At 39.5% G+C, this 15,546-nt stretch overlaps 2 protein-coding genes across 2 annotated transcripts in view; one reads left to right on the top strand and one right to left on the bottom strand.

Moving 5' to 3' along the window:
* Nucleotides 1-4,192: 4,192 nt before the first annotated feature.
* cartl (cocaine- and amphetamine-regulated transcript-like) lies at nt 4,193-6,676 on the bottom strand (the record flags this gene model as incomplete). The annotated part of the gene is made up of 3 exons (XM_084054919.1): nt 4,193-4,297; nt 5,712-5,792; nt 6,533-6,676. 3 exons carry the CDS (start codon nt 6,674-6,676, stop codon nt 4,193-4,195), a joined length of 330 nt encoding a protein of 109 aa, XP_083911045.1.
* A 4,135-nt stretch (nt 6,677-10,811) lies between these two features.
* Nucleotides 10,812-15,546, top strand: part of iqgap1 (IQ motif containing GTPase activating protein 1) — a 46,501-nt gene continuing 41,766 nt past the window's right edge. The window contains exons 1-2 of the mRNA XM_084064580.1: nt 10,812-11,097; nt 13,512-13,614. Coding sequence (XP_083920706.1) covers nt 11,025-11,097; nt 13,512-13,614 — 176 coding nt within the window. The 5' untranslated portion in view covers nt 10,812-11,024. The remainder of the gene's footprint in view (nt 11,098-13,511; nt 13,615-15,546) is intronic.

Below are 15,546 nucleotides of genomic sequence, written 5' to 3'. Positions count from 1 at the left end.
GTAAAGTAAACCCTACAGGCTGATTTTGTAGTTGGTTTTTAGATCAGGTGAAAAAATACAGAAGTGTATAAAAAATGTCAGGCTGCATAAGACTGACCTTACAGTACACCGTGATGTCAGAAACACAGCTGTAGCTAATCAAATTTATATTGGGTCTGTTAGATTAAATCATTTAGGTGTGTCAATGTGCATTGGGAGTACCGTTGCTTGCACATCCCATGGCTCTGGGAACACTAAAATCTAACACAAACATTATTAATTGTGTTGTATTGCGTTGCTTACTAGCCTGCCATGTTTTTAATCTACTGTACTTTTTAACCTGAACTGAAAAACACGCTACAAAACCATCCACATACAGTACACGTACAGTGTACATATATTCATAAATAAATAAACAACACGTACGCACGCACGCACGCGCACACACACACACACACACACACACACACACACACACACACACACACACACACACACACACACACACACACACACACACACACACACACACACACACACACACGTGTTGAATCGCATGCACTCTATGTTCTTAAATGTGTGCATGTTTTTAGATGTGGAGCCAGGGCATAGTGTGAGTAAGTGTGGCGCTTGCGCACAATGTAACAGCCCTTTTAAATGTACAGCTTTTCAACATCCCCATTCAGACAAAAGGATCCCCATCAAGGGGATCATCTCCTGTAACACAAAGGGTGTTATATATGTTATTTACTGCCCATGTGGAAAATGTTATGTTGGTAAAACCACACGCGCCCTCAAGACGCACATAGTGGAACACCGCAGTTCCATCAGATGCAAAAACTTGGTAGGCCTATCCCCCCTGTTGCAGAACATTTTCTTGAGGCTGATCATTCTATTTCTGCTCTCCTCTACATAGGTATTGAAAAAGTGCCTGTCCCCAGAAGAGGAGGTGATCTGGACAATACATTGCTTAAGAGAGAAGTCTTTTGGAAACACTTTTTGAATACCCTAACTCCAAATGGCCTTAATTTCGATTTGAGACCTTTTCTTTGAGAGTGAGTAGAGCTTAAACGTCCACCATAGGTTATCCCAGCCTGGACATGTTTCCCTCTACTCCTCTCTCCAATCAATTGGGCTCAATTTGTATTTTTTCTTTTTTTTTGCATCCTATAGTACATTTGAGAAAAGTCAGCCCTTCCTGTGCTCCGGTGATGCCAATTCATTGTTTCGGTATCAACACAACAACAACATATCACATGTCACTACAACACTAGCCACAACATTCTCGCTTTATTTACGCATTGTTTTGTCTACTTTTCATTGCTCACCATACATTTGCCTCTTTGGAGCATAATTATTTTCGTCCAACAATATTTTGGCACAGTAGCGACCACACCGGAAGGGGAAACCCTTTAGCACAGCGTTTAGCGTTAGCCAAAAATGTCTCATAGTACTTACTGTACACATTATGTCTTTGCAGTCACCGCGGTAATGTCCCTATTCCCACCACAGTCGCGCTATTTTCGTGCCATGTATATCCCAAACAAAACATTATTACCCATGCACGCTATCGTCTTACCGTCTATAAACAACAATTCTGTGGGACCAAAAGTTAGGTTGCCAGATTCTGCACGAGAAACAAGCGAAGTAAAGCTAGATGGGAGGCCCGCACAGCGGGCCGAACTTCCAGTTGTTATACATTCCCTTTTTCCTTCAGAAAGATATCATTAGAAATATATTATTGGAATTTTGCCTCTTTAAAACCCCTAAAGGTTTTTCCCACCCTAATAGTATCATTGAATCCTGTTTTAGTAAAATGTTTTGACCCAATGACACAAGGTGGTGTTGTTCTCCCTTTGCAGTCTCTTGTCCAAGAGCTCTTCACACTTGAGTTCTGGCAACTGTCCCCTTTATTATGGAGAGTTCTTGATTCAGGTCTCTTTTTCTGTCTCTAAATGTTGGTTGTGTTCCCATTTGTTACCATATATTCACCATATATTTATATGTCTCAGAGTGTCCCAGTAACATGTATTTTTGTGTATATTGTTGTTGTGTATTTAATATTCAATCTTTTATATTCAATATTGAAGTTTGAATAATGAAATGATGAAATGCGTAATTCACATCATCGTAATACTAAAATAGTGTGTTGGCCACTGGTCAGTAATGGGTAATTATCCACCCCACCCATGCTGATGGGTAGATTGAGGACACTCCCATGTAATGAACACACCTTTGTCCCAGCCCCTATATTAGTGATGAGTGCATTCATTCTCTGTTAAACCCTGAGGAAGACTTCACTGTCGAAACTTTGGTTTCATTTTAAAATAAACATTTTGCATCGTGGCTAAGAGCTGTGCGGCCTCAGCCTTTGTCAATACCAATCCTGACAAATAAACAGATAAACTGCTCTGGGTGACATTTTATTAAGACACCCATACACAGGCTCGACTGTGAGCTGTCTGATAAGATGAAACTTTAAGAGGTCTATTCTTTACCATTTCAGAGGTAAATGGTAGATGTTGTATAGATTGTGCGTGTGAGGGACAAGGAGAGCTGAAAAGAGTCTGTTAATCTAATATTAGTATTACTTACTTAACCTTTATCTAATCAGGGAAGAAAAACAGTACTGCCCAATACATTACTGGGTACAGTAATGTATGGGGCAGTACTGTAGACTTCATTTAGCCTACATAATACATACATTAAAGCTTCAGACAGCATTGCCACTATTTACATGGCATCAAATAAATAAATAAAAACAGGAAAAGTCTAATGTCTAAAGCAGTGAATGTCATTTTATTTCTACGCTGTCATTTTACATCTCCAAGCATTGGGGACAGTCAGTAGGAATACATGCTGAGATTGAAAACAGTATAGTATAATATTGAGGGACAGAGAGAGGATCAGAACTGGATTCGTTTTCCACCAGACATGTTTAATTGAAGAGTAATAAGAAGTTATCTTTTATTTTGTACCCTGATATCCTCCACTTCCACCTTCCTACATTCTTCATCACAAACTGATACAGTATCAAGAATGTTCTGTGGGTAATGTTAAGTATCAGACTCAGCAAATCACATTCACTACATACAGGTTTTTTTTGTATTGCATGCCGCTGAATACAGTAGCTGCAGGCATTGAGTGAGGGAAGCATTTTTGCTATCCTTCCCCTAAAGGTAAGAAAACAAAGGACCATTAAATGTTATTACAATCTTTATGGCTCAGAAGCATTTTCACCTGCTGAGCATGTTAACATGTGCTGCAAGTTTTTAGATGACAATATAGTGCTGAGCTGCTAGACCAGTAAATATCTATTTTGTCATATGGATTATTACAGTATGTTTAGCAATTCCATCCATTGACTGTCTGCAGTCAAAAAAGTACCACAATATGCACACCAATATCCAGAGCATTGATTTTACTCTGAGGGTAACATTTCATATTTTACAAAAAAAACTTAAAACACTTAATTTTAATATCGACTCAGACTTTTGTGTGCACCCCTGACCGTTTTTAAGTTTAGATTTTCTTTTTCCTTTTTCTTTTTCATAGCACCTGACGAAGCTCACGGCGAAACGCGTTGTGCTAATAAATCACTTAATGCAATAGTAAGTTTAAATATTTTTAAACAAAGATAATAATAGTACATTCTTACACCTACAGTATGTTATCAATACACATGCACTGGCAGAGTGCAACTTTAGATGTAAAAAAAAAAACAGATTAAAGTGTTAATAAGTAATAATTAGTAATAAATGTTTTGGTAGGACATATACATATATATATATATATATATATATATATATATATATATATATATATATATATATATATATATATATATATATATATATATATATATATATATATATATATATCCTACCAAAATATATATTAATTGCTAGATTTACTGAAAACTAAAATAAATGAAAGTGCAATCAAGTAAAGTATAGAATATACCTTTATTTGACAATCAGGCATAACATCAGTACATTGCTAATTCCATGCTTTTCTTAAGAATACAATATTTGAAACTTTGTATTCACTATTGAAGAATATAGACCATAAACCATCAATGAGGTCATAGAAGAGTGTGGATGCTGCATAGCCTCAGGTTGTGAAGACAGGATAGTGAGGGTTGTTGGTTTTATGGAGTAGTCTGATGCAGTGCTGTTGCTTTAGGTGATTTGGCAGAGACGTTAATGTGGCTCTAGATACACTTGAGCAGGTATGAATTGCAGTTTCCTCTGCCGCAGTCACATAACCTCCCAATGCGGGGTCCATATTTCATTGCACACCTTTCCCCAATCCCACACTAGATAGAGAGAGAGAGAAAGAGGGGGGGGGGGGAGAGAGAGAGAGAGAGAGAGAGAGAGAGAGAGAGAGAGAGAGAGAGAGAGAGAGAGAGAGAGAGAGAGACAGAGAGAGAGAGAGAGAGAGAGAGAGAGAGAGAGAGAGAGAGAGAGTTGTTTAATCACACAATTCTTCAATGAAATAATTAAAACCTATTAGTTACAGAAATATTGATTAGGTTTCCAATTAGTGGGATAGGTGAGTTGCAATGTCGACTTAGTTTGATTCCTCCACTTAACTAGAGTTAGGGCCACAGTCTTAAATGTTATTGCAATCTTAGTGCAATTACAGACTGCTGCTATTCTAGCATTTTTAGCTATCTTTTAATTACTGGTACATCATTGTGGTTCAATAGAGTAACAGGGAAGTGACTGATAAGCTGAGAGTAGAGGCTTTAGTTGTTCATAGAATATAGATATCAGAGAGGTCAAATCACTCACACACACACACACACACACACACACACACACACACACACACACACACACACACACACACACACACACACACACACACACACACACACACACACACACACACACACACACACACACACACACACACACACACACACAAACACACACATACACACACACACACACACACACACACACACACACACACACACACACACACACACACACACACACACACACACACACACACACACACACCTGTGCACACTCACGCGAGCACACACACACACACACACACACACACACACACGCACACGCACACGCACACGCACACGCACACGCACACGCACACGCACGCGCACGCGCAAGCACAAGCACAAGCACAAGCACAAGCACAAGCACAAGCACAAGCACAAGCACAAGCAAAGTTTTCTTTACATGATAGGCAGTTATTAAAGGTGCTGTAAGTGATATTTTTATTAAGAACAAAACGTTTATTGTGGAGGTTAAGATTAAGGCTTTTAACAATAAACGTTTTTTACTATTTCAATAGTAATAATCACTCGAGGTCTCCTCATCTCTCCAGCTCTTTAGCAAATATAAAATCCATTGTCAGGTGGGTTAATTTCATCCAATTCCAGTTCCAATTTTGTCTTCTCATTTTTTTAATCACTAGCTTCATGTATCCTGTATGAGTTCTACAGTATCTCCTGATTGGATAAAATTGGTATCCCTGAAAATGTATTTTCTGTTTACTAAAGACCTGGAAAGATGCAGAGACCCCTGTTAAAGAACAAACACGCTATAGCAACGATTGGTATGGGAGCATAGAGCTATTTAACACTTATTTTAATTGAACAACAGCACTTTTAACAAGTTGAAACAAACTTACATAGGCAGTATGTATCTATAATATTGTAGCCTACCATGATGGGACAATAATGAGAATAGAAATCTTACCATCGGGATACTCCCTCTTTTATCCGCAAAAGAAACACGGTTATCATGCATACTTCCCAGCAGCGCCTCCATTGCCTCCATCTGGTTAAGGGAGAAGATTGTAAAGAGAAAAAAGTAGGGAATAGGTGTTTTTAAATAATTTCTTTCATGTAGGCCTATGTAAAAAATATGTGAGGCCATAGTGAGCTTTAAAGGAATAGTTCATCAGGTGTCTGGTCCCCTATTGTATAGGAGACCCATTTGACTACCCTAACCTAGCAACAGTGGTGTAAGTAACTAAGTACATTTACTCAAGTACTGTACTTAATTTTGAGGTATTTTTTACTTTACTGGAGTATTTCCAATTTTCAGTACTTTTACTTCTACTCCACTATGTCTCAGAGGAAAATATTATACTTTTACTCCACTAATTATTTGAAAACTTTGAAAACTAGTGACTAGTTACTTTGCATATATAAATGTATTATATTATAAAACATATATAACCACTTCAGCCCTATATACCCGATCTACAAGCTCACAATACGTCGCAACGCATTGTGAGCTTGTAGATCTGCTATTTTCAAAAGATTATTATACATTTTATACATTTCAAAACTTGTGAAATGGGCCATTCTGCATAATTACTACTTTCTACTTGTGGTACTCTTGTACTTTTACTCAAATTCCGGATTTTTACTTGTAACAGAGTATTTCTACATTGAAGTATTGATACTGTTACTTAAGTAAGAAATGCCAGTACTTTTCCCACCACTGCCTAGCAACAACAACAAACGTAATAATAATAATTCATAATGTATTGCAGGTGGTAGGCTACTTACAAGTTCTTTCTCTGCAGCTACGTTAGGCTTATTATCCACTCCAAAGTCCTCTGCTGAAACTTCTTGGGATGCTTGTTCTCCATGACACACAACGGCCAGCAAGCCAACGCACAGCAGTGCACGCAGCATCCCTGAGCTGTCCATGGTACCAGAGAGGATGATGCTGTAACTGTCACCACCAGCCCTTCTCTTTTATAGGCCTATACCAACAACTCACAGCCCCGCCCGCAGTGGTGCAAAGTAACTAAGTACATTTACTCAAGTACTGTACTTAAGTACAATTTTGAGATATTTTTGCTTTACTGGAGTATTTCCAGTTTTCAGTACTTTTACTTCTACTCCACTACATCTCAGAGGCAAATATTGTACTTTTACTCCACTACAAGTATTAAAAACCTTTAGTTACTACTTACTTTGCAGATATAAATTATTATAATATTATAAAACATACATTAACCACTTCAGCCCTATTTTATACATAGGCTATTTGAAAATAGCCGATCTACAAGCTTGTAGATCTGTTATTTTCAAACATTTTAGCACTTTTACTTTTGATATATATTTATTTATTGGATGCCAATATTTTGTACTTTTACTCAAGTAACATTTTGAACACAGGCCTTTTACTTGTAACAGAGTATTTTTATATTGTGGTATTGCTACTTTTACTTAAGTAAAATATGTGAGTACTAGTAGGCTACTTCTTCCACCACTGCCCGCCCCTAAGGCCACGAGAACAAGTCAACCACGTCGCCAAAGACTTCAGTTTGAAGGATCGTTGTTCCTATCTACTCCTGCTTTAACCTGCAAGGCCAATCGACATTCCGAGAAACATTTTCTCAGTGCATCCATGTATAACATTTCTCAATCAATTGTTTTTTCTCCATAACATCAGTTTATGCTTGTGGTGATGGATTTTAATTGTGTTATCCTTTTAACATTATTGTATAACTGTGTAGACTCTGTATACTTTTTTCAAACTGTTAATAAAGTATTCAATCAAAAGCAAAGCAAACAAATTGCTGCTAGGCCTTGTGATGAGAATACATTTTGGATACTGTACAGCAGTGGGTCCCAAACCTTTTAGCTCGAGACCCAAAAGAGAAATTTGATGTCTCCCCAGGACCCAAGCTAGTGAACATAGCAGATCTACAAGCTCACAACATGTCGCCATGCCACGCGTTGTGAGCTTGTAGATCGGCTATTTTCACTACTTCTTAAAAAATGTTTTCTAATTTATGGAATTTCTTTGATTTTATTTTTATTTATTCATGGAATTCTTTTGAAAAATCATTGCATATTTTTAAAATATTGTTTTTTTTGGGATACTTTTTTTTTGTTGAAAAAACTAAATCAAAAACGAAATGTAGAAGACCAAAAATAAAGGGGCATTTCGTGACCCATAAACATTGGCTGGGACCCACATATGGGTCCCGACCCACTGTTTGGGAAACAGTGCTGTACAGCACGTAATCGTAATCATGTCTGCTATAAATCTCACAAGTGATTTTTTTTTCCTCTTTCACCCTATGTAGCCTAATAAACGCAGTAAACCCCTTGAGACATGAAGAAAGGGTTAATCTGCCCCTGCGGAGTGCGGACTGCTGAGCATTACACTCTTCCATTTCAAATATTATCGATTTACAATAAAAGCCTGCAATAATAATGTTCTGCCCATAGGGCAGTGCGTGCGTGCGTGCGTGCGTGCGTCACGTGCGCGCGTATGCGTGTGTGCGGGCCTTTTCTCAATATATGCGTAGTCAACTTTATCCTTTTAGCTCAGATGTGTGACTGTACCTTGTGCTATTTACATTTCTGTCTATATCAAGTGTTAAATCAATAAATACAAACTAAAGTTAGTGTCTGTGTGCCCAAAAACTTACTTATTTTCTATCAATTAGCCTACACACCCCATGAAGCCTTAATTGAATTCATGGAGATTGTTTTGTATTCGCATTCCTAAGCCAATAATTTGATGATGGGGTGTGTATTTGATAGTCAATGTGGAGGATTGGGGATGTGAGGATTTCATTATGTCCATCCACCAGATAAGCCACATATCATCATTGACTACAACAGCAACAAAGGGGGGTTGACTGCCTTGATAAGGTCATAGGCTACTTATCCTTTTGTTTTTCCAATGTTTTCCAATGTTTTACATGAATAAAAAACTTTTATTCATGTAAAACATTGTGTGTTACTTGTGTAACCCTTGGCCTGGGTCCTGTCCGCCTCCATAGGTCTTGGTCCTCTCTTCCTACAGAGGTCTGGTTTACCCTATCCACAAGTTTCCTAGGGGGTGGTGGGCATCACTTCCTGTCGATTTGATCAGGTATCAGGGATCAAATCGACAGGAAGTGTTGCCCATTAGGAAACTTGTGGATAGGTCTTGGTCCTCTCTTCCTCCAGAGGTCCGGTTTACCCTATAGGCCTTGGTCCTCTCTATCTCCAGAGGTCCGGTTTACCATATGGGCCTTGGTCCTCTCTATCTCCAGAGGTCTGGTCTACCATAGCTCTAAAGTATAATGTAGTCCTAATAGTAGCATTTTTCTGTGATGTCGCAAGGACACTATTTCCACGTCTACCCTGGCTTTGGTGTTTCACGCAACAATCTAAATACTGAACCAACCAATTTAAAAACTGTCTGGGGTGCTCACAAAAGCCTGAGTAGACGATAAAACAGAGCTCAGTCAAAAAGAGCTATTCTGCTCACAAATCATTAAAATGTGTGACAGATAATAATAATAATAATAATAATAGTAGTAGTAGTAGTAGTAGTTGTAATAATGATAATAATAATTATTATATATGTGTCCCCTTTAGTTGTTGTATTTGCCAAGTACATTTGCACATACCTGGAATTTGTCTTCTGCATTTACCTATTCATTTATAAGCTATTAGGCCCAGTAGGCATCTATATTGAGCAGTTGGGCTTCAGAGTCTTACTCAAAGACACTTCGACACTAAGCCAGGAGGAGCTTGCGATCGAACCGGGGACCTTACGATTCCCAGATGGCCACTCGACCTTCTGAGCCACTGCCGGCCCCCCTTTCCCTGTGGAAAGGTGACTGGTCCCTAGAGGAACGTTCATGAGCTCAAATTATTTTGAGAGCATGAATACGCTCTGTCAGTTTAATGAAAATCTGCCACTTCGATTTTTAGATACATCTTATGCACATTTGGAAGACTTTGCATTAAAGGTGGTGGGAGAGGAAAGGTCATGGGGTCACCTCACCAAAATTCTCCAGGGAGCATAAAGGTGCACAGTTACATAGCAATCCAGCCAGTTATTTTCAGGGATAGAAAAAGTACTCAGATCTTGTACTTAAAAGTATCAATACTGCAGGGTAGAAATACTTTGTACAAGTCTGGTAATCAAAATGTACTTGAGTAAAAGTAATGGACCAACATTGGCGAAAAAATAGACCACAGACTCAGCTGCAGATGTTTACACAATTACAAACCTACATTTTCCCATAAAGCTTGTATTAAGGGTACATCTAAACAGTTATTTTCCTTAAGTTGCTGATAGTAACGATAGGTTTTTAGGCTTGTCCTCAAGTCTAGCCTCGCTGGCGGCGACTCATGGCCTCAGCATTTCTAGAAATCCTAGCAATGGCCCTGAACAAACCTTACCAAAGATTAGTTAATTGACTGTAGAATGAAGTATGAGAGCAGCAGTGGTGGACAGCAATGATGTACATACTTGAGTACTGTAGCCTACATAAGCACATTTTTGGAGTAGGTAGGCCTATCTGAGAGAGAGTGGAGTAGGTAGGCCTATCTGAGAGAGAGAGAGAGAGAGAGAGAGAGAGAGAGAGAGAGAGAGAGAGAGAGAGAGAGAGAGAGAGAGAGAGAGAGAGAGAGAGAGAGAGCGAGCTTGTAGATCAGCTATTCATAGTTTTCTTTTTAGTTTCTGGAAAATCTTAGATTTTTTTGGGGGGGGAATGTCTAAATTTCAATACAGCAATGCATTGAAGAAATTTTACTTTGTAATTTGTAGTTTTGAATACTTAGTATTTTTTTTAAAGCAAGTATTCCAGTACTCAAGTACAAATTTGACTGCGCAACTTTCACTTGTAGTGGAGTAATATTTGACCAAGTGCTGGGGTTACTTGAGAGAGTACGTGAGAGCAAGTGTGCCTGCAAAAACCAGCAGAGGGCGCTGCGCCTGCAGTTTCGTCGAGAGAGGCGGCTATATTCTATGGAGGGTGTTTCCTGAAACGCATACTTTAGGATTATGAAGAACACACCCAGTGACATCAGTGAGAGGTTTGAAGACGAGAGAGAGAGAGAAAAAAAAAGTCCCTGCTCAAACTGTGTGTGTGTGTTGCAGAGAAGAAGAAGGAGGAACAAGGGGGCCGAAAAGGTCCTTGCCATTTTTGTGTTGTTGTATTGCCCACTAGAGAAGTGCGCAAAAGTGTACGAACACAGTGTAAGTTTAGTCTAAAAGAAACACCCCGCCGTGGAGTGAGTGGTTAGAACACAAGACATGATGTCTCAGGAGAGGATGTCAACTTCAGACGAGACGGACGCGCTGCGGCCGCCTGGGCCGAGATATGGGTGTAAGTTAAACTTTATACTCACCTTGAGACCGATGACAAGTAAAGAAAGGTTTCCTATGCTGTGTGTTATGCCAGGGTTCCTGACGTCTCATGATGCGCAAAATCAAACTCTTTCAAAAGTTTATTTCTACAAAGACATTTGTGTTGTCTGTTCTGTCAGCATGCTTTAGAGAGTTGACTTCCGCGTTTTGATTATCAATGATTGAGTTGAAAGGCCTGCATTCATTGCATATAAGTTCAGTGCAAAAAGTAACTAAGTACATGTACTCAACCAGGGGTCTTCAACAGGGGGTCCGGGACCCCTAGGGGGTCCTCAGAGTTACTACAGGGGGTCCCCCAAATCTTTGTGTGATATGATTATTTTGTTTTACATTAACCACTTGAAGCCTAGTATCCCTTTTCTGAGGAGAACTTTGGCCAAAAATAGCAGATCTACAAGCTCACTGTGAGCTATTTTTGGCAAAGAGTTATTGGTGTGCAGAGGGGAAAAAGAGCAGCAAAAGTTTATCTGAAACCCAATTTTATACAATATAGAGGGGGTCCCTGCTTTATCTCTCTCTCAGCTAGGGGGTCCTTGGCCTGAAAACGTTGAAGACCCCTGCTCAAGACACTACTGTACTATAGTATAGTTTTGAGGTATTTTTTTTTTTTACTGGAGTATTTCCAATTTTCTGTACTTAAACGTTTACTCCACCAGAACTCAGAGGCAAATAGTGTACTTTTTACTCCCACTACAATACTAGTCACTTTGTAGATTTGTATTATTATTACCAAAAAAAGAGTACACTACCCACTTCAGCCCTATACACATTTAACTTAACGGTAACTTGTAGATCTGCTATTTTCAAAGGATTTCTATGTATTTTATACATTTGGAAACTTGTGAAATGGTACATTCTGCATAATGACAACTTTCTACTTTTGGTACCTTAAGTACATTTTGATGCCAATACTTTTGTACTTTTACTCAAGTCAATTTTGAATTCCGGACATTTACTGTAATAGTATTGTATTGTAGTATTTCTACTTTGCGCAGTATTGATTTACTTAAGTAAAAAGTGTGAGTACTTTTTCCACCACTGGCATTCATTGCATTGCAAGTTTAGGACAATAATTAAGCGAACAACTTGACATTAACATTCCGATACTCCCCATAGAGTTATAATGATACTCCCCCATTCACAATCATAAATCAGATGTTAAAAGCAATAGATGACATAATGTGTGTGGAACTAGTCTGTGCGAGTGAAAACATGAGAGGAAGCTACTAACTCCGAACCTGTTAATAAGCACTGTCTAAGTAGAAATGTGATCATGGGCCAATATCCAAAGAAGGCTATATATGTACTTGAAACCAGTGGTTCTCAAAGTTGGGTCCGGGGACCCCCAGGGGTCCTTGGGGTGGTCCTAGGGGGTCCCCATTAAAAGTAGTTAATACAGCGTCACAATCATTTTAACACTTTATCCATTTATACGTTGGATATTCAAAAATAACAGATCTATTTGGTGCCACGCTGCGAGCTTGTACATCTGATATTTTTGAAATATTTGGAAACATCTTAAAATTGTTGGGAAGATTTTGAATAGTTTAGATTTTTTTAAAACACAAATCTTCTATTCTGGGGGTCCCTGTCACAAAACATTTTCAGATGGGGGTCCGTGGCCAAATATATATAAATCTGGGGGTCCTTGACATGAAAAAGTTTCAGAACTACTGCTGTAAACTGACTGATGACAAAAAAAACCCTCTTTGGCTTTGTATTGCGCGCGCTCTAGCCCCCATCCCCCACTCTCTATAATAAAAAAGGGAAGGAAAAACTATTTTCAGTACTAGTGTGCAGGCGGGGATCCGGGTCCATTATGTGTAATACCACCATGGGAATCGCCACCCAGACCCACATCATTGTTTTGTTTTCTGTCTATGAATAGGCGCTGTGCTGTCATTTAAAGACAAAAGCATATTATCCACTTAGTATCTCCAAACAGCCTTGAGCCTATTGTTTATACACAGCCTAGATTGTATGTAAACCTTTACTCATTGCGTTGTAGAAAAATACCTTTTATGAAGCAAATCAGCGGGTGGAACATTTTTAGAGGCCAAAAGAGATGTAGGCTATGCATGGAAACTAGGCAACGTTATGCAATCACACCTTGAAACTGTTTCTGGAAAGTGTGAGACAGCTCTCCCATATCCCTTGGTGAATGCATTGACACAAACACCTGATTTCATGATCACAATCACCTTTAATTATTATTGTTAGGTATTATTACTATTATTATTACTAATATTGATAGTTGAGACAAGGACACATTGTGACATAATGAGAAATACAGAGATTTGCTGTGTATCTTTGAATGCATTGCTGTGGCTTTATGTAAAAGTATTTACTCTGTATGTGTTGGTTGGTTGGCAGCTGTTCTGGATGGCGTGGAGCGCCTCACGGCAGAAGAGATGGACGAGAGGCGGCAGCAGAACATGGCCTATGAGTACCTCTGTCATCTAGAGGAGGCTAAAAGGTAAGAACTGGACAACCTGTTAAACATGTATTCGCTCACCTCTGAATGGACATGCAGTCTGCGACTCTGCGTTTGTGCATTCTTATGTATGTGGGGGGTTATACGCTCACATCGACCTAACATACTCTTGGCTAAAGTTTACTGCAGGCAAGCATTTGTTGTGCATGGATTCTAGCAACCAGCTGTTGTAATGAGGGTTAGGGTCCTTGGCTTATCGAAGCCGCTGTATCATTGTATCTCATCCTGGAAGGCTCTAGACAATGTTTTCACACTTTTGGCCATTATAAACAGATGTTTATAATGTGCAATCTCCCCAGTAGTGCATTAAAGACCAAGGCACTAAACATTTCTGAAAAGCATGAGTGAATGATATTAATGCTAGGTTGTAGGACTGGGATAAGGTCTACAACCATATGGTTATGGTTACAAAGTGTTACAGTTAGTTATTGCTCAGAATCCATGAAGATCGAGCTCAGGTGCTTTACTAGGCATGCCGCATGTGTATGGTTGTGTGCATGCGTGTGTGTTTAAGCCCCAAAGTGGACTGACATATGCAGAAGAGGAAGGACCAAGCAAGACAGGAAGTGACTCGGTCCCTGTTGATTTTAGTATCTCCCCGATGTTGCTACAGAAACGCACGGTTGTCTTGGTAACAGGTTCCGGTGTGAGCGCTTGAGTCATTGAGCATACTCACTGGTGGATACCAGATAAAGTGGAGAAGTTAATTGCATTACTGCAGTGCACCCCCGTGCATGCCCCTTGTAGTCATACTTAATTGCCTCTCTCCCCTCCCTCTGTCCCTGTCCATCCGCTCTAGTCAGCCAGCCCATAAGAAGACAGACACCTTTACACCCCTACATTTCTTGTGTTGATTCTGCACATTGTGTCTGTGCTTTTGAGGATGTTTTGCTCTGGGCTGCAAATGTTGACTCTTATAAGGAGTCTTCAGAGAGATTTTCCGATCCTACCGAGGTACCAACTCCGTCATTGGTATGTGCATAATGTGCATGTAATTTCTCCATTGGGTGAACAGAACATGAGTTTCAGGTGTTGTAGGCAGGCCACCTGAAGCTGCAGGGTTAATGCTGTGGGGAGGAATGCTTGGTGCGTGTGCTCATGCAAAGTGTCTGGATGTGCATGTGGTATGATGAGAATGTCTCTCATTGCACAGGTGCACAGCAGGGTGTGAGAGTCTGTGAGCTTGTGTTTGTATGTATTCACACAAGTGAAGATGGCTGTAGAAATTGTGGTTCCATCCATCACGACTATTGCACTGCCAGTCTGCCACCACAGTGTGATTTATCTAAGCAATGCTCCAAAGTCATGGCCTGTAACTATTTGATGTTTCTCAATTTCTGCCAATGTGCTCATTCAGGTATCACATACTTCACCAAAATAATCCACAAAACGTAGGTGTTGGGCAGCGAGGCCCCAGCTAAGGCACATGCCGAAACACTTAGGCTAGCTGCTGTGGGTACACATCTTGTGTACGGAAAACATGAATTAAAAAACAATAAGTACTTTGACTGAATCAAATATGGTTAGGTGACCTTTGAAGTTACTGCATTTGATGTTTAGTCAGCTCGCTTATTGTGAGGGATGCAAAATATAGGCTATCACTATCGTGACCATGATTCCATCAAATGAAATGTTAATGTCTGCTCAGTTTCATACCACCTTCTGTGCAGGTTATCATTCCATACATTTGAATAGTCAGTGTTTAGCTCATACCTCTCAGCTCCTTTATGATTAGATAGTATAAGAGTGACACCGTTAAATTTTGAGAAGCAGGAAAGTTAAACATTGTCTCACGCAAAGACTACCGTGATGTACTATGTTGCCCTTGTGAATGGCACTGTCTGGCACTTCACTACTCCAGTGGAACTGCTGATTTGTCAAAAGTGTGGTTGTGCTCAAACGCATACGTGCATT

Source organism: Gymnoscopelus microlampas (assembly GCF_963454915.1).
Source record: "Gymnoscopelus microlampas genome assembly, chromosome: 1".
In the NCBI taxonomy this organism is placed as follows: domain Eukaryota; kingdom Metazoa; phylum Chordata; class Actinopteri; order Myctophiformes; family Myctophidae; genus Gymnoscopelus; species Gymnoscopelus microlampas.
The sequence above is the reverse complement of the archived record's forward strand: the minus strand, read 5'-3'. Positions and strand labels throughout refer to the sequence as shown.